The sequence below is a fragment of the Netta rufina genome, assembly GCF_964035555.1.
Source record: "Netta rufina genome assembly, chromosome: 3".
Taxonomy (NCBI): Eukaryota; Metazoa; Chordata; class Aves; order Anseriformes; family Anatidae; genus Netta; species Netta rufina.
This window is the reverse complement of record NC_140125.1, coordinates 26,407,454-26,426,003: the sequence shown is the minus strand read 5'-3', so window position 1 is coordinate 26,426,003 and position 18,550 is coordinate 26,407,454. Positions and strand designations below refer to the sequence as shown.

At 40.9% G+C, this 18,550-nt stretch overlaps 2 protein-coding genes across 2 annotated transcripts in view; one reads left to right on the top strand and one right to left on the bottom strand.

Annotated features, from left to right (window-relative positions):
* Window positions 1-7,617, top strand: part of TARBP1 (tRNA guanosine 2 -O-methyltransferase TARBP1) — a gene marked incomplete at its 5' end in the record, with an annotated part of 34,818 nt that extends 27,201 nt beyond the window's left edge. Inside the window, 7 exons of the mRNA XM_084284243.1 lie at window positions 167-363; window positions 1,149-1,230; window positions 2,506-2,677; window positions 2,943-3,134; window positions 4,163-4,287; window positions 5,450-5,586; window positions 6,701-7,617. Coding sequence (XP_084140369.1) covers window positions 167-363; window positions 1,149-1,230; window positions 2,506-2,677; window positions 2,943-3,134; window positions 4,163-4,287; window positions 5,450-5,586; window positions 6,701-6,863 — 1,068 coding nt within the window. The 3' untranslated portion in view covers window positions 6,864-7,617. The remainder of the gene's footprint in view (window positions 1-166; window positions 364-1,148; window positions 1,231-2,505; window positions 2,678-2,942; window positions 3,135-4,162; window positions 4,288-5,449; window positions 5,587-6,700) is intronic.
* Window positions 7,618-7,808: 191 nt separating this feature from the next.
* COA6 (cytochrome c oxidase assembly factor 6) lies at window positions 7,809-9,392 on the bottom strand. The gene is made up of 2 exons (XM_084284246.1): window positions 9,046-9,392; window positions 7,809-8,196 (listed from the first exon to the last, which is right to left on the bottom strand). Exons 1-2 carry the CDS (start codon window positions 9,187-9,189, stop codon window positions 8,101-8,103), a joined length of 240 nt encoding a protein of 79 aa, XP_084140372.1. The 5' UTR covers window positions 9,190-9,392; the 3' UTR covers window positions 7,809-8,100.
* Between the last annotated feature and the right edge of the window lie 9,158 nt (window positions 9,393-18,550).

Sequence of the window (18,550 nt, the reverse complement as noted above, 5' to 3'; positions counted from 1 at the left end):
AATCAGAACCGTGTTCTAAAGCCGGTATCTGCATGTATAGATGCTGTTAAAGCTTTTGGACTGAAAAACTTTTCTGAGAGAGCACCAGTTCTTGGGTCAGCCTTACTTTTCTACTTCCAAATGATACATTAAGACTTAACATAAATGAAAATCTTTTCTTTTTTAGAAGCCAGTTCTGAAGAAAGCCCTCATAGTAGTTCTACAGTGGTGTTTCAACCATAATTTCAGTGTTCGACTTTATGCATTAGTTGCCCTTAAAAAAATTTGGGGAATGTGCAAAATGTTGCACGTGGAAGAATTTGAAGCTCTGACACCAGTCATTGAATCTAGCCTTCAACAAGTGGAAAACATGCATGGCACAGGGTTAGTAACATTCTTCTGACTTAATGCTTACTGTTATTCTTCAGAGATGTTTGCAGCAAGTCTTACTTTCTAAAATAGTACTTGATGATTGCTGTTGGTTTTTATTATTCTAATTTAAAAGAAAGGAAGTCTTGGAAGGTGAAGTCTGTTCATCAACAAATGATGTGATAACTTACTCTAGCACAACAGAGAAAACTGAGGCATATTTGAACGGTGCTTATAGTTTAGGGGAGGATTGAAAACAGTGACTGTCATAGGTGCTAAGCCATCTTGTCTGATGGGTTATGAAGAATAAAAAATCATTCTTTCAGACTTTCTGATACCAGTAAATTCTCAAAAATAAAACTGTGAAATGTTCTAGGTGTCATATTTTTCAAAAGTCTTCTGTGTGGGCAAAAATAAGTAATTAGGAAATTAATTTTGGGTGATGATTAAATGAGGTTTACATAAATGCTTTTTAGTTTAGTGCTTTGAAAATAAAATATTTTTGTGCCATATATGTGGTTTTTATCCGTTTTTACCCCTGTTGTTATGAGTTACTTAAAATTAGTTAGGGATACCCTTTATTGCCAGTCTTTTTTCTTCAAATAATGGAATTTGGAGACATGTTATGGGCCTTTTTTGAAACGTAAACTTATTTCCTGAATGCTGTATTTTTTAAACTGGTGCTCACTTAATTGTTATTTTCTTTGCCGTATAGTAAATGCAATTTTCCAATTTGACAATTAAAAAAATATGGTATGTTGTATTTTGTGTGCCTCTTGCATTACTTTCTGCAATTGCAGGAATGCCAGAAGAAACTGGCAGCGAATCCAAGATCACTTCTTCTTTGCAACTTTTCATCCACTTGAGGACTACAGTCTAGAGGCAAGTCCTAAAGAATACAGTTTATCACTGTATCTGCATAGTCGTACAAGTATATTTTAACTTTCTTTATATGCTCTACTGTAGGAGAAATAATGATAGACTCATTTAAAACTCAAAAAAAACCCACTTTGTGATGGATTTTACATTAAGACTACAACTTAATTATCTTATTAATGCTCTGCTATAGTATGGTTTGGGTTGTAAGAGACCTTAAAGACCACCTGGTTCCAAGCCCCCTGCCATGGATCCACTGCATGATCCACTAGATCAGGTTGCACAGGGCCCCATCCAACCTGGCCTTGAACTCTTCCAGGGAACACTTAACTAAATTGTTGTCTAATGTGAACAGAATACAAATATGTAGATTCTAGAACATCTTTTTCAGCTATATGTTTTGCCATAGCTTAAGTAACTGAAAGCTGAATAAACACTGTTATGGACAGAAGGCAAAAATATGAGTGCTGATAAAAATAAGAGATGGAAATAGGAGGTAAACTGAAAACAGATGGGAAACGTGAATACAAAATGAGATAGATGAGTTTTGGCACAATCAGTGCTTTCAGAAAATAAATTATTTGTATTTATTTTTGAAAACAGATGTTCTGTAAGGTACTTCTGTGAACACTAAGATGTGTTAGATACGACTTACCACAATCAGGCAGTGAAAATCTTGAACAATAAGAAAAAGCAAGGCTGATGCTTGTTAAGTGTTTAAATGTATTCAGGGTACATCTTAATAGGATAACCACAACATTGGGGTTTTAAACTCCTCATTTTATTCATATGTTAAGTTTGAGCAGGGTGATGGTGGTAGTTGTTTTTGTGCTTGATTAATTGTGGTTAGCTGTTTTGGTGGTGCTGAGTTGGGTTTTAGGACTAGATTTTAATGTTTTTGACCATATTCCTCTTGCCGTTAAAGCAATCTGCTTTATTTACCTGAAGTTCATGAGGGTGTCTGAAAACCCTTTAGTGTGTTATGCAAAAAACATTTTTACAAGTCCTCTGCTGAAAAGTATAGAACAGTAATCAATGCATATCCTTAAAAACATCTAACTAGAGAGAGTAGCGTTATGAAAGTTTGGGATAGCACTCCATGTAAAGAGATGACTCATGAGGGTTGTTAGCAAGTTAAGTCACATGGCAAGAAAAACTTGTATTAAAAACATGGGATGATGGATAAAAGATGTGTGCTATAAAATTGCCTAGAGGTTAATTTATTACCTACTGTGAATGCTTTGAGTGATGCTCTGCTAATAATACTGTGTTACATTGCAGACAATATTTTACACTCTTCCACGCCTTTCAGAAGTGGCTGAGGATGAATGGATCTCACTCTGTAAATTTGACAGATTCACTGACATTCCTTTGCCACCAACATTTCAGTGGTATCAATCTCGAACTGAACTTCTTGATCTAAAACCGAGTGACTGGTCTCAGCAAGACATGGGTAAAATATTGCTAACCTGTGTTAAATGTAATTATTTGTGCATGGCAATAGTGTATTTCTGTACTAAGTCTTGTCTTAGTATGCGCACAGTCCCCGTTATTCTGCTATATTAGTTTTGTGTACGTGTGAGCATAGCATGTCCCATAAAATGGTAATAGATGACTAACGCTGCCTACAGTATTACCATTTAGGTAATCGTCTTTACTGAAGCATTAGTTCCACTATGACTTTTATATCCATATGACTTAATACTTGGTTTTCATAGGTTCAAATTCAGTTGAAACAGATGGCCAAACAGACTGGACTGATGTTCAGAAAAAGATTATACCCTGGAAAAACAGTACTCCAAGTTTAGACCTGGAAATGGTATTTCAGGACCGTGCTGCTAAACTTGGTAAATCAAACAGCAGGCTGATTGTGGTGGCTTCACTTATTGATAAACCTACCAATTTAGGAGGTAAGGTTGAATGGACATTTTAAAACTTTTATTTTAGACTTCAGAGTATGCTTGGCTAATAAAAATTACTTGTAAGATTTTTTTTAATATGTTGATATAAAAAATATATTTTACACAGAGAAATAGGTCATTATCCTGCAAGAACTTGGTAACCAAATGTTACCCCCTCCACAAAATAGAGTATTCTGTAGTTATTTATTAAAAACAAACAAACAAAAAAAACCCAACTTGCACGTAGCATGCATTAGTTAAATAGAACTTCATTGTACTTTAATTTACAGCTAGGTTTCTTCCTGCATTCATATTCTTTGTCACAGTTAAGTTTTTCATAACTGTGTATGCTACTAAAGGGAAATGATTTATTTTTTTGTATACCAATTAAACCAAATCTTGTAGATATACAAGATTTGTACAGCAATTCTAGTTTCTCGTGACAGTTGGACAACAGGAAAGTACCCACTTCTGATTTTGAGTGTTCCTATTGTGCAAGTGCAAGCTGTGATATAACAAATCCTACAAATACATTATTGCATTGTGCTTGCTGTTGTCAGCAGTTTTAATAACTAGAGGTAAACTGCTAATGAAAAATACACACACAAGCTGGTGCTGTCTGCCCTGTAATGCTGTGATGTGTCATTCTCAAGTCTTTTATTTAACTGGTATTGGATTTAGAGCTTAAGCGTGTGTGCGGATGTCCATTCATCCACGCCTAGGCTGTTATGCTGGCCCATTAGTATGTGTAGTTAGTACTGTAGAAGTGTGCTATCCAGACAAAGAGCTTTTTCCATTTTTATCTGTCTTCTAAGTCACAATTTATTTATTTATTTATTTATTTTTCTGGTAAGATATATGGAACAACATATGATTTGGAAAATACCTAAAATACATGAAACTGATTAAAAACAGAGGGATAAAATAATAATGCATTTTATGGATTCTTTGTCCTTTTTCACTTGCTAAAATACTCTGGCATGGTGTTTATATTATTTTCTATACAAAAATCACTTTAAATAAACCTTCTGTTGTAGGTTTGTGTCGTACAAGTGAAATATTTGGGGCATCTGCACTAGTTGTCGGCAGTCTTCATTACGTACAAGATAAACAGTTTCAGCATCTTAGTGTTTCTGCAGAGCAGTGGCTCCCCCTTGTTGAGGTGAATGGAAACAGTTTAATAGCTAAAAACTAACACGCCTTGAGTTTATCAAATGTTCAGTCTTACTTTTTTTTCCTCTTGCAAAATTAAGCTTCTTATTTAACAAGCTCCTGCTGTCATTTCTGACACTTAACATTGAATATTTTGGAAAAATCTTTGAGTCAGCCTGGTAACGAAGAATTTGAAAACTTTAGCTTTTATTTTGCTGTGATAAATTACGTGAGTTGCTATCATAGCTTAGTGGGTGTTTTATAGCAGAGTATTCAAATGGGATGTTTGTTTATGAAAGCTGAACAACACTGCATTTATCTTGCTTAGATAATTGCTTTTGGTAACTTAATGTGTATAATCATTAAATTTGCCTGAAGCTAGCTTGTGCTAAGCTTTTAGAACCTATTGTTTAGCTTAAAAAAATGAGGTTTTCAACCTGTATCTTTACCATTCGATAGAAGATATGGTTGTGGTATTTTACAGTAATTTGTTTTTCAGTATCAGCTTTAGTTAAGTTATCTGATAAATTCAGTTTGAATTTTTCATTTTTTACGTGGTGTTTATTTTCAGTTTATTAAGATTTTCTTTTCTAGAGCAATATAGCTGTAGTGTGTTTTGCCTAAAACAGTATGCTGATGAGCACACATTTTCATACCTAATCTCTGTGCTTCTCTACTGATGACAGAACTTCTGTTGCATGGAGAAATTGGAATCTAATACAAATAGGCAGTATAGAGTTGGAAGAAAAACAGAGAAATTATTTACCTTTATCTTAAGCTATCACAAGTTGTAATACAGGCATATAAGGCAACTGGCTTACAAGACTGACCAACCATTACATTGTTTCAGGAAGGGATTCCATGGTTAGGTAACAAGTATGCCATTTACCTTATGCAATAGCGATTCTTCTACATTCAGTTGTCAGAAGTGTAGAAATGACTTTGTTCATTTTATTCATGGAGGGAATTCTTGTGATATTACCTACCCTTTGTGCTATTGCTGAAGAACCTTTAAAATAGTAAAGTACATATATGGACAGTCTTTGGGGATAAGTCTCTTCCTGCTAAAAGGCTAAAAGCTGTCCAAGTAAATATTTTTTACAGTAACTTCAGAAGTTTACAAATAGCAGTATTTTAATATTTGTGTGTTTCTCTCTACTTTTGATGGACAGGTGAAGCCATCTCAGCTTGTTGATTATTTACAGCAGAAAAAAACAGAAGGCTATACTATTATTGGTGTGGAACAGACAGCTAAAAGTTTTGATCTTACAGAATATTGCTTTCCAGAGAAGTCACTATTATTGCTGGGGTAAGAATGTGTGCTTTTTGTAAATCTACCTCTTGCCATCCATCTATCTATCATCCATCTATCTTGCCCTTCTTCTAGTTGGACCTGGGTATTGTGAAAACTGAGTGACACGTAAAGGTGGAATTAGAACAGGAAGGGATTGGGAAATTGGCAAGGAGTTTGGCTTTGTGTACTAATGGATGGGAAGTATGGATATCTACTCTTGAAAGATCCTTTTTTTCTCATATTTAGTAACCAATCTATATACTGCAACTCCTTTTTCGTGGGAGACCCTTTAAAAATTCAGGATGGGGCAGATGTGGCATGTAGAAGCAGGTACAGCGTTTGTAGTTTGAGCAGAGGCTGAGAGGACTTTAGAGAAAAACAATGATCAGTTCCTACAACCAGGAAGCTTTAGATGTGACAAAGAAGAGGCTAAAGGAATCTATAAAGCATCTAAAGTCAGAAAGATCCTGGAATTGCTGGGCTGCCAACTGAGATCAGGAGGAAGGGGCTGTCCCTCCTTTTAGGACAAAGTAGGCAAAAATACCTCTGTTTTTCAGCCCTTTTAAAATGTAAATGTAGTTTGTTTTTAGACTGTAGTTTTCATAACCAATTTTATTCTCTACTAATTAAAATAATAGCTTTAATTACTGAAAACCTTTGGTATCTTTTGATGTGCTCATTCTAAGGAAGTGAAATATTTCCAGTTGAAGATTTTGGTCAGTCTGAAATTCCCTCGTACCAAGACCTCATCACAAGTGAAGCGGGTAGTTGAGCCCCCCTGCTGTGCCAGCAGCTTCATGCCCTAATCTTATTTACAGCTATTTATTTTGCTGTGGATTGTCCAAAACGAAAATGGGGGAGTCCTGGTGCTAGCTGTTGCTGGCCCAGTGAATTGAAGATAAAATGCTCTGCCACTTCTCCTGTATCACAGCTTAGATCACCCATGTTTTCTTTGCATCAGTAATGTATACTTGCTTTAATAATAATAATCTTGTGCTCACCAGTTACATTTAAGGGCAGAAGCTCCATTTTCTGAATGGTATTTGGTTGCTATTGTGACTTCTGTATTTTCTGCTTTCTGGAACATCTGTCTTCCCCCATATGTAAGTTGCTGTTTCTTCTCTATTAGAAATGAACACGAGGGAATCCCAGCAAACCTGATTCACCACCTGGACGTCTGTGTGGAAATTCCTCAGCAGGGTATTATTCGATCACTCAATGTTCATGTCAGTGGGGCTCTGCTCATTTGGGAGTACACAAGGCAACAGGTGATCAAGCAGAAACAGAAATAACTACCAAGAATTTTGTGCCTTACAGTACATCTGGGTGACTTCCTATGGTGCTACAACATGAAATTCTGAACAGAAGAGATACAACTCAGGGTGAATGAGGATTTTACATTTTGCATGTTTTGTTCTCTGTAGTTCAGAGTGATTTTTTTTTTAATGCCTTAATGCTTTACCTCCTTAAATAAACTGGTTTCATTGGTAATAAATGCTATTTATATTGCACGTGGTGTGTGATTTATTTTGTGATCATCAACACAGTACCATGAACAACCACATTCAAAACATACCAAAATTCAAAACAGAGGATTTTTACTGTGGTTATTTTTGATGACAGCCATATTTGAAACTGACCACATGCCCTCCACTTACAACAACCAAAAATTCTCTTAGTATGAGTAGTGCTTAATGCTTCCAGTACCAGGTAGTGTAAGTAAACTTAACTTTCAAAATATATATGGAATCCGGTCTATCACAAATGTCTTGTGCTGTCCCTCATTGAAGTGTCCTTCATGGTCAAGCTTACTGGCCCTGCTATAAACCTTGGTAGGTATTTTTAAAGGAGTTGCTTCAGTAAGGTAATTAATTCTAAATTACATGAAAGTTCCATAATGTGTGATAAATAACTGCCCTGCTTACAACAGATAGTGATTGGAAACCACCTGTTACAGCTGACAACAATCCTTACTCTTTCTTAAGAAAAAAAGCGTATTCAAAATACATAGCTTATGTATCATATACACAGCATACATTAGGCTTTTTGATGGCTACTGTTGTAAAGTGAGTATATTTTAAAATACTTTGAAACAATTGGCCAATGATAAATGCAGATTACATAAACCACCCTCCCCTGGCTTTTGATATGGTAGTGAAGTTGGAAAAGCTTTCTTAAGAAAAGTGAGCTCACTTGCTGAAAACCACTTTTATTCTTTTTAGAATATGTACATGGTGCTATCATATAATCATTTATTTATTCTTGTGAAACAATGACTGTCATTACACAGTCAACAGCCCAGCACCATGCTACTTTGACCTTTGACTCAAGTTGTCCATGGTTGTCCATGACCATCCTTTTTTCAGCAGATGTGAGACCCCGTAACAAGAACAGTGGCCTGCATTTTAGGAAGACAGGTTAAGCAGTTCCTGACCTCGAGTTCTTGCAGTAAAGCAGGTTCTGTTGCTTTCTCACGCATCTTCCTTCCACAGCTTTATTCTCATCAGCTATACTTTGAAAGCAGAGTACTTAAGCCTTCCCAGCAGTTTCTGGAGGATGAAACCCTTCTGATTCAAGCTTCTTTTTGTATTTTAAAAAGTCTCTTCTTTTGTCAAAGTATTTAACCTGTTTATAAAGAGAAATAACTCATGTTCATCATAAGAAACTAGCAGAAAAAGGGCCTTTGTGCATCATAACAAGACTGAGAAATACGTGGTCTTTTGACTGATAAATTTAAGTAGTATTTTAGCTTTCTACCGCAGTTAGGAGTTTGTTGCTTGACTGAAGGAGAAGATTCAGCCTGTCATCACCTCTCCCCTTATCCCCATAGACATCTAATAAGAGTAGGCTACTGGGTTGCATTTTTTTGCTGCAGTGAACAGGCTAACAGGTACATCCAGCAGCTTTTCTATGGTATTGCAGAGTGCAGAACCTCTGCAAAGCACTGCAAACAACACCACCAGCACTGGAGATCCTATACAGCAGAGCTGCAGCCCTCAAAGTGTAAGTCAGCACAGCCACTGCGCGCGTACTGATTTGTTCAGCTGATTTTGGTCCGTGGGCTCAAATAGGAAGCATTCAGCCCCTCAGACACCACTGGTGACAAGAAGCAACACCTGTTAAATCAGATATGAATTGCAGCTTGTGCTTGGGAAATTGAAAAGCATGCAGGCCACGGAAGAGTTATGTGCAAGCAGATGGGTCACGGTGAAGCCTTGCTGTGCAAAGAAGGGGTTTTATGCGCAGCAGGATGCCAGGTGTGAGCCCTGGGCCTCACCTCCCTTCCCCATTAGCCGTTCTCCTTTACCAACGATAATTTCTGCTGCTTCCTAAACCTCCCTGGTCCCCTTCAGCCCTTTTTAAGTTCCAGCTGCCAAGCTGCACGCCCCTACGGGCTGCCTTGTTTATCGGGGAGCCCGGGCTCGCGGTGTTCCCCTCTCCCCTCTGTGCTCGGACCCCGCGGCCGCCGCTCACCCACTGCTGGGGGCAGCGTGCCTCGAAGGCCAGCCGCAGCTCCTGGCACCGCGCCGCGTCCTCCCCCTGCGCCTCCAGGCAGCTCCAGAAGTCGTCCCTCGCCCCCCAGCACGCCTTCCTCTCCTGCATGCTGGGCGCCGACATCTTCCCTCACGCCTGACGCGGGGCGCCCGCCACCGTGCCTCGCCCCTCACCGCAGCCGGGACCCCCGGCACGGCTCGGCACGGCTTAGCCCTGCCCTCCTCGGCCCGGTTCTGCTGGGTTTGGCCCGGCCCGGCTCGGCTCGGCTCGGCTCGGCTCGGCCCAGCAGGGCCCGGCCCTCAGCAGCCCTGCCGAAGGTCAGGAGCAGGCGCAGGCCCGGCGCAGCCTGCGGGCGGGGCGGAGGCGGGGCGGGCGGCGGCCATCCCGCCTCCTCCGGGGGCTGGCAGCCAGCCATGCCGTGCTGCGTGTGGGAGTCACAGAATCACAAAACAGCCGAATTGCATCCACAAGGGTCGTCCACCCACCCATCCATCCATCCCGGGGCCCCACAGGACCACCCAAAGCACAAACCATGTGTCAGAGCGCTGCCTAAATGCTGCTTGAACTCTATTAGGCTTGGTGCTGTGACTGCTTCCCTAGGGGAACTGGGGGGGTTTGTGGTGCTGCACAATTAATTACAGGTCTTTGCCCAAATACACGCCAGCCGCCTGTAAACGCCAGGTGCTGTGCAGCTCCAGAAGCGCCTGTTTCCATGGAAACTCCCTGCGCTGCTGCTGTGGGGTGGGTGAAGTTTTGGTACCTGGGTGGGTCTCCAACATGAGCCCAAACTGGTGGGCACTGAGCCGCCGGCACCTGGTGCTCCGCAGGGCCATGTGGAAGGAGCACGTTTTGTCAAAATGCTTCCTCTGAGGGATGTTCCTGGGGCGCAAAGTGCATGTGAATGCTGCAGTACACCTGGCAGTCTTTAACACAGTCTGTGCTCTCGTCTCTGTTTACTTTAACCACCTTTTTATTGCTAGACTGTGATGGGTAGGAGAGGGCAATGCAGTAATTTAATCTCTAACATAATGGGGACTTGAAGGTGAGCAGAAGTCACTACGACAGTAGGATTTCAGTTATGGGCTTTATTGAAAATAATTGATACAGAAGTAAGTAATCTTACTTATGGCTCTTAGGCATGCAAGCTTTTACAAGCATGAATATTAAAAAGAAAATGGCCATTAAGTTTCAGGACCAAAACGTGGTAATAGCAAGTGTCACTTGTATTTCAGATTTTAAAATTTATGCTGCGTATAATGTTGTTTACCTAGTGCATTCCTGAAACTGAAGGAATAATGTGATTATATATAATTAATCACAAAGCCCCAATAGCACATCTGGGATATTTGTGATAAATAGTTTATTCTTTAAGGGTTTGCAGTCCAAGAAATGCTTGCTGAAGACATTTGTAAATAATTCTGTGTAATGGATATTATGGAAATCTAATGATCTGGCTTTAGAAAGTATGTGAACAGAAAAAAGGCAGATTTCTCTAATATATTTTTAATGACAATGTTTCCATTTGGTTAAACTGCTATCATAAGGAGCTGATTTTTTTTGTTGTTGTTGTTGTTGTTAATTTGCCAATTCTAAGCGTCTATCTTTAGCCCTTCACTTTGGGGAAGTGTGCCCAGTAAGTAATAAATGGGATATTTATAATAGGCAGGCAGAGGCAAATGTTCTAGAAAGATGAAAGGCTGAAATAATTCCAGATTTGTTAGGTGAGCTGCTTGCCACAACTGGAGCCTCTGAATTATGTTTCCACTTAATAGTTAGCGAGATATTAAAGAAACAGGTGACTGTCATCCACCATCTTGCCAGGACTGCGTTGAGGTGAATTGTGTAGGGTTTGTACAGTAGTTCAGCTCTCAGATTCTTCTGTGCCTGTTGTTAACTGGGATCTGCCTTCCGATGAACCCCTTACAAATCTGTCCTCATCTGAAGACTTATTTACCCCATATTTATCTGGTCTTACCCAGCAGATTCTGGACTGTCTGCCATAACGATGTCTCCTTTCACTGCTGAAGCAAGTAGCATGTAACAGGTATCTCTAGGACTAGTAATGAAAGCACTTCTTGAAGTACCATGGCTGTGTTCAGCTTTGTACTTACACCAAGAGCACAATTAATTTGTTTTTCTTGCATAGAAAGACTCATGTATAACTTCCTCTAAATTATGATCCTTATCCATAATAAATTTTCAGTGGCTTTCATTTGAAATAGTGTTCCTACATAGCCCCATGCCCAACTATTTATTTTGCTAGAAATAATAGCAGGATCGTACCTGAGGTGGCTCAGGGCATTGTCTTCTGTTGCTGAGCACCAAGCCATATTTTAAAATAAAAATTACAAAAATATGTAGCATGAGAGAACCATGCATCAATATTTTCTCTTTCTTGCTTTTCAGATATCTGCTAAAGATGTAACTCTGACTCTTCCAGTGTTCCTTGCAATGCCTGAGGAAGGAATATGATTAAAGAAATCATAATAATTAATTGTGTCTGGTTTTATTATTAAAAATGAATAAATTAAGCAAAGAAATACCATGAACTGAAAACAGTAGTTGCCTCTTTCTGTTCGTCTTTGAAAATGTTTTAACAGAAATTACTTAAATGGTTGGACATCAGCCATCTCTCTGGGAAGCTCTCACTTAAATGAAGACAAAAGCATTTAATTTTAAACAATGAATTTTACCGTAGTTCAAAGCACTAGGCAAGCATTGGATGGAGAAAGGAGGTTTGCCTACTAGTACATCAGTCCTACTTCATGAAGCACAGAAGCTCTGGAAAAAAAATCTAGAGGCTTTGAATGCCTGTTACTGAAAGGTCTTAAGAAGGGAGAAAGTAAATAGCAGTCATGAACAGGTTAAACAGCAAGGTCCCCTTCCAGTTCTTGAGATCTTGTAGACCAAATTTTAAATTCTACTTCCATCCTTTTGCTGCCTGCAGACCCTCACAGGTTACTCTTGGCAGCAGCATCAGCTTTGAAGATGTAATCTGCAAAAGCAAGCATAGAAGCACCTCATTCTTGTGGAGGGGAAACATTCATCCATCTTTATACATGTAGGTTGAAGTCTTCCCCACATTGCTTTCTGAAATTACATTTGTGGTTTATTAGGGCTCAGTGGGACTTAAAATCTCATTGCAGTAGGTCATTCTTTAACAGAAAAGGTCATCTTTAGCTTTAAGATAACTTTTTTAAAAGTGCTTTAGAAACTAAATACCCCTCTTGAAGAATCAGTCACTAGAGAAGACCACTGTTTTTTAGAGCAAGAATTTTCTGAGCCTAGTAAGGGAATTGCTTAGGAACTGACAGACAGTTAGTAAGTTCCTCAGCTGATAATTAGAGTTCTTTTTTTAGTAGCCACCGATGTTACTAAATGATCTGTCTATGCTTATAAAGAGAACTTCTCTACTTCTCTCTTTACATAACGTTGCAGGTAATACCAAATGTTTATAACTAAATGTCTGAAAGAGGCATATTATACATGTACATACTATACTTTCTCTAGCCTTGTTCAAAGCATTCCTTTTTATTATTTCATAAAGACCTTATGTTAAATTTTATTTATTTATTAAAACCAACATGAATTTCTTTGGGTGAATTAGCATTTTTGTTGTTGTTCTTTTGAATGAGTAAAGATGGAAGTATGTATGAGGAGAAAGAAAACTAGATTTTTGGGGGTAGGTTTAGCAAATCAGTTTTCTGAATCCCTAACAAAATGTGCATTTCCATGTTCTGTTTCAATGCAATGTGTGTCGGGTTTCTTACCTTGATTTCCTCATGCTGTTTTTGCTGCATGTTGTGATCCTTGCCATAGGGATTGCCAGTGTGACATGAACATAGTAAATTAGGTAAATGCTTTGGGACAGCTACCGCAGCTTTCTGTGCTAGCTCTGCTTGTACCAGAGGGCTGCGTGTGCCCAGGAAGCACTGGAGGGGGTTTGATGAGGAAGGATGAAGCAGGCTGGTGTGGAGGAGTAACAGGGGAGAGAACAGACACAACAGTGATTTTCATCTTCTTCACAACTCTGCATAGTAATGTGAAGCCTACAGAGAAAAGACTGCCTTTGTTTGAGGCCCTTCATGGACATCAGCAAGGTGCTCTGTAGAATGGTCTGAATATCGCTAGGCTACCTAAAAGTTATGACAGAAATAAAAAATCCTAGAGTGTGAGGATTCTGGTGAGGTGTTGAAGTCATGTGTGTTAATTATAGGCAATTGTTTTTAAAGCCTTTAATTCCTTTTTTTGTTGTTCAGTTTTTAGAAAGGAAGAAAACAGAAAAAGGAGTATTTGGGGAAGAGAGGCAATGGTAAGGCAGGAATACCGACCAATTCTTATTCTTCTGTTGGCTCCTGATTAGCAATTCTCCAAGCCCACAAAGGATGACAAAATCTTGCTTTGCAGCAATGTTGATGTTCAGTTTCTTGCAAGAAACTGGGAATATGCCTATTCTGCAGACAGACTGATTTTCAAAGCCATGTAAATGGAAGAAAACTCACGAATTTCATTTGGATGCCTTCAAATTACCATGGCATGATAGATACTGAAAGCTAAGAAGTGGTCCCTGGTTCTCTCTGAGACTGAAATATACTCGAAAATTTTTTATCAAAAAGCCAGCTGAATGCTTGCATCCATGTGTTATATTTAATAATCCATCAGCTGCACCGATCACCTTAGCGTTCACTGTAAACGTTTCAGTGAAGCATAGGTGTGCGGTACCAGATGGGATTGCTTTCACAGGCAGAAAGGCAACATTGTTCTCAAACATGGTGAATATTTGCTCTGAAGATCAATGTCAATTTTCATAGCAGCCAAGCTAGCAAGTAACATGCCTTTGATCACATCCAGAATCACTCAAGGAAAGGGAAATGGTTTTGTTTACATGTCAGGAAAGCATTAAAAATATATAGCCAAAACATATAGGCAGGCATTTAAAATGTAGCCAAAAATCACAAGGACAGTATTATACAGCTGCCTCTGTTTGCTCACTAGACTAGAGTCATTAAAGACTTGGCAGCTTCAGAAGCCGGAGGGACAGCAACAGCTATTGCTGGTAGACAACAAAGCTGGGCTCACCGGCTCTTCGTGCGTGCTAGCAGCCAGCAGGGCAGAGAAACAAAGCTGAAGCTCACATCTTATAAGTCCTCACACATCCCACTGCTTGGACCCCACTGGAAGACAGCTTTGAGTCTTAAACATCTTGGTTGTGGGTACATGCAGAAGCTGGAGGTTGGTGTAAATACTCTTTGGAAGCTAGGCAGGGTCACCCTACCCTGAGGAAAGGCAAAGGAGAAGGGACCAAGACCCAGACGCTCAGTATTCCTGTCCTTTCATGCTCAGTGGAGCCTGAAGGATGGGTGACTTTCCACACTCTCATCTGGGTGCTTTTTTGAGAGGATAGCAAGCATTGTACTTAGATTTTTGAGGCATTTCTAATAGAGCTTCTCACCAAATTAAGCTATTGTGGGTCAAAGGAGAAGGTTTTCATGTGGTCTAGTAACTGGTTAGTGAGGCAAGAGCAAATGATTTTTCTCAAAAGGAGAGAGATGATCAAGGGAGCTATACTGACAGGAGTACATCTTTATAAATGATTGGTAAATGACGATAATTTTTTACTGATTCAGGACGGTGAAGGCTAAAACTGAGAGAAGACCTTTCACTGTCATGTGGGCAAGCAGCAAAAGAGCTGGTGTAATTCAGCATTAATAGCTGCAAGATAATGGGAATAGTAAAAAGTCTAAAGTGCACAAGTTAACTGTTTTCACTCATAAGAGAGTTTCTCAATTTATGGCAAATAATTCCTTTAAAGCACATCTACTTTATTCTTCTTTATGTATCAGTTGGGTGAAAGATGCTGTCCCATTGCGGAGAGATTGCACTTAGCAGGTTCTTAAATGCAGTGCTGATGTGAGCTCCACAGCCTCCACCCTTTAGGCTGGTTTCAGACTTGTAACTCTCCTTCTGTTTCATTCTTCGTTTCTGAAAAGTACACTGGTTGCATCGTAGTGTGTCTGTCGTGTGTGGAGGAATGCAGCTCGCCACCCTCCTTAGAATAAGTTTGTGCGTATAGAATGAGTGATAGTATATTTCCCTCCAACAGAGTTTCAGGTAGAAGAGAGAAGTATGAGGCATTTTATCTTCAGAAACTTTAGTTTGAGCTGCTGGTCCTGCCCTTAGGAATGTTATTTCCTCTAAAAAGAAGATATTTAGGCTGCAGGTGGGCAGCTGTTCATTTGACTTCCTCTTTGCTTTCAAAAGATCTTTCAGCTCCTTTTTTTTTTATTTCCCTTTTTGATGTTCAGGACTTTTAAGTAAGGAGCAGGCTGTCACAGAGGTGCCCTTAGAACATGCCAACTGAAAAGAAAATCTACTTGCTTCTCTTTTAATAACGATGAGCTAATTAAACTCGTCCATCAAAATCCGTTACTGCTGACTATTTCTGCAAAGACAGCTTGTGTGAGGGCTGGATTGTGAGAGAAGCTTCTCAGCCTGGGCCTTCGCTGAGGAGTAGCTCGGTTCTGGAGGCCTTGCAGGACTCCTTGCTGTCTGCTGTACAGATCAGGGGTGTGGAGCCAACCTCCATGTGATTCCTGAGTTTACAGCATGAGGTCATTTCTGTCCTCATCCCATCTTTCCCATGCTCTTGTTCCACACCAGCATCATTACTTTGGGCTCCTGTTCTTTCCCCATCCCCTGAAGAACCCCCTAGCCCCAGCCTGTGGCCTGTGCCAGCCCTGACCAACTCAGTAGTGTGCCTGCTTTGCACACAGAGCAGCACTGTGGAGAACCTGAGATGAGTGAGGCCGACCCCTAAAACAGCAAAGCTAGATGCTGGTTGCAGTGTCTTCTGTTCATCTGAGTGTTGTGGCTGGATTTCTGCCTTTTATAGCTATTTTCTGAAGGCTGCTGATATGAATACAACCATCCTTGACAGAAGAACAGAAGAAACTTTCTAATATAAGCCCGACTCTGACTCATGTGGTGATGAGACTATGGATGGCTGTAACAAAAAATGAAGGCAGCAGCAGGAGTCATCTACAGACAGGGGGGCAAGGAAAAAGACTTGCAAGGGAGGGGGAGAAACTGTTGGTCCTTCCTTGGGTTCCTCACCACTGCATTGTGCAGCTGTGAAAGGGGGCAGCCACAGTGGCCTGGTGATGCTCTTTGCTCTCTGGATATTTTTGTCAATTTGCTGCTTATACAAGCCCACTGGATATATAAGCAGGGAGGAGCCAAGTCGCTTTGTGAGGGATGAGGTGGAGCAGAAGGCTGCCTATCCAGGTCCGCACCTTAGCCCCCTCCTGCAGGCCCGCCTCAGGAAGAGGTCTGAGCTGGCTGCCCTGGGCCATGCTGGGGCTGTGTACTGAATTTGTCCTGTGTATCTTTTACCAGGCCAGTGTCAGGAGAGTTCAGTCTTGCCCTTGCCTGAAGGATGACCCAGCTGCATCTAATGCTTTCTCAGAAGGGCTGGCTCTCTGCCTCTCCTTCTGGGGGGAGCCAACGACTCCAGTTCCTTTTGCTCTTCAGCTTCAGGTCTGGGAAACCCTGGCTCTCACAGATGCCCACATGTACGCATACAGGTGTGCTGCTTTCTTGACAGTCTCCTCATCACACCTGGGCTTCACTCTGCTAAGTTTCATCAAGCACCTTCTTGCCTTTAACGAGGTGTTCTGGGCAAGGTGTTGCCTGAAGAAGTGTAGCTCAGTTCATTTGATTAGTCTGTGTGTAGTTTGGAAGTGCTTAAAATGGGTTAATCTAGTTTCCACGGCTCATGTTCAGGAGAGACGCTGTAATAAAATATGGTTTGAAATCCCAGCCCTCGCCTGTATTCAGCCTGTCCTCGGGAAGGATAAACTGGCAGAAGCAATGACAATCACATTTTGTAAATCTCAGTTCTACTGATACTGCTGTCTGCTGTGGTACTTAAATTCCCCCATGATCTGCACTCAGCACTGAAGAGTCTGCTGCCATTTTAGCAATGAACACACACCAGGTGCAGATTTTGAAACATCATTTAGAGCCTTTCAGGTATGTATTGGACTGCATCAAACACACACCAAAATGGAGTGCAGAGATGACAGAAGATGGTACTTACTGGAATTATGGAAAATAGAAGGGCTCTTTGTACAATCTTATTTGGCCTCAACTCATCAGGGAGCTTGCGGAATGATGTGGGATACTTTGAGGGTGACAAAATGATATACCTGAAGATGCAGTAAATTTTAATCTGGGAGCTTTGAGACATAAGCCTGTGTGTGTGCCCTTCATGCCAGTTACTAGCATTGTACATGTCCTCCTGTCTTGTACCTTAACCTCTCCTGATTCCCCCCAAATTTTTAAAATTGAGCTGTGTTACCCTGACTGGGATGATCAACTCAGCTTCCCACAGCCTCAGATTTTTGCTTGTATGTGTAATCTCCTCTGGCAAGTCTTTAGTGTCTATTTGGTCACAGAGAGAGATGTAGAGAACAAACACACAGCCTGGGCCGGGGCCTTACTATTCCCCGGGGAACTGGGGTTGTTTAGTCCAGAGAAGAGGCTCGGGGGAAACTTTATTGCTCTCTACAACTGCCTGAAAGGAAGCTGTGGGGAACTGGGGGTCGGCCTCTTCTCGCAGATAACTAGAGATAGGACTAGAGGGAATGGCCTCGAGTTGTGCCAGGGCACATGACAACGCCTGCAGGGCTCAGATTCTGGTTTTGTGTTGAAGGCAGTGGGATTCTGAGCAGAGGGAAAGCTCCTGCAACATAGCTGGGGCTGTGAGACTGGGCTGAAGGTTGGCTGATCCTGTCTCTGCCACTTGATCACTTTGGCCGGATGCAACCCACAGCAAAACTGGAGTAAAGGTGCAGCCAAGAGAGGCAAACAGCACTGACAGAAGCTGAGTTTAAAATCTTTTATTATTGAGCGTTGCCAAACAGCTAATGGAGTCTGAAGTTGATTTGCTAAAATGTTTTGAAGTGGATGCCACCCCTGCCTGAGACAAAGAGGGCCTCAGTGGCAGCAGGGACCCTTAGGCTATGGCAGCAGTTCAAAAGAACACTTTTAATTTTGTATGCAACAATGTAAACTTCAAAAATAGTAAACTATAACCTTTTTCCCCCCCTTTTTTTACATAGCATGTGATCTATCACAGATAGAAATTTAATGGCGAACCAAAATCGCGTAAGTAAACATCCTGGTGCTTACAAGTTTCATAAAAAGTGTTACATTTGATGTAAATATATTACATTTTTAACTCTTAAACACTCACAATTATGGAGTAAAAGCAACTGGCGATTCACCCCCTCAGTCCGTGTCCTCAGACTGTACATCAGCAACCCCGCTCTCGTCAGCTCTGCCGCGCATTTTCGGTCAGATTTTTCCCCACGCAAACACCACCGTTTCCCCTTTCTCATGCTAGCGTTAACCGAGTGCGGCTCCACACAGGGCTAAAACCTGTGCAAGCGGGAGGAGAACCAGGTCCCCTGCACACAAACCT

Coding starts and splice junctions, on each gene's coding strand:
- COA6 (XM_084284246.1), bottom strand. CDS start 9,189: ATGTCGGCGCCCAGCATGCAGGAGAGGAAGGCGTGCTGGGGGGCGAGG. Junction 8,197..9,045: donor CACGCTGCCCCCAGCAGTGG/GTGAGCGGCGGC, acceptor CTTTATAAACAG/GTTAAATACTTTGACAAAAG.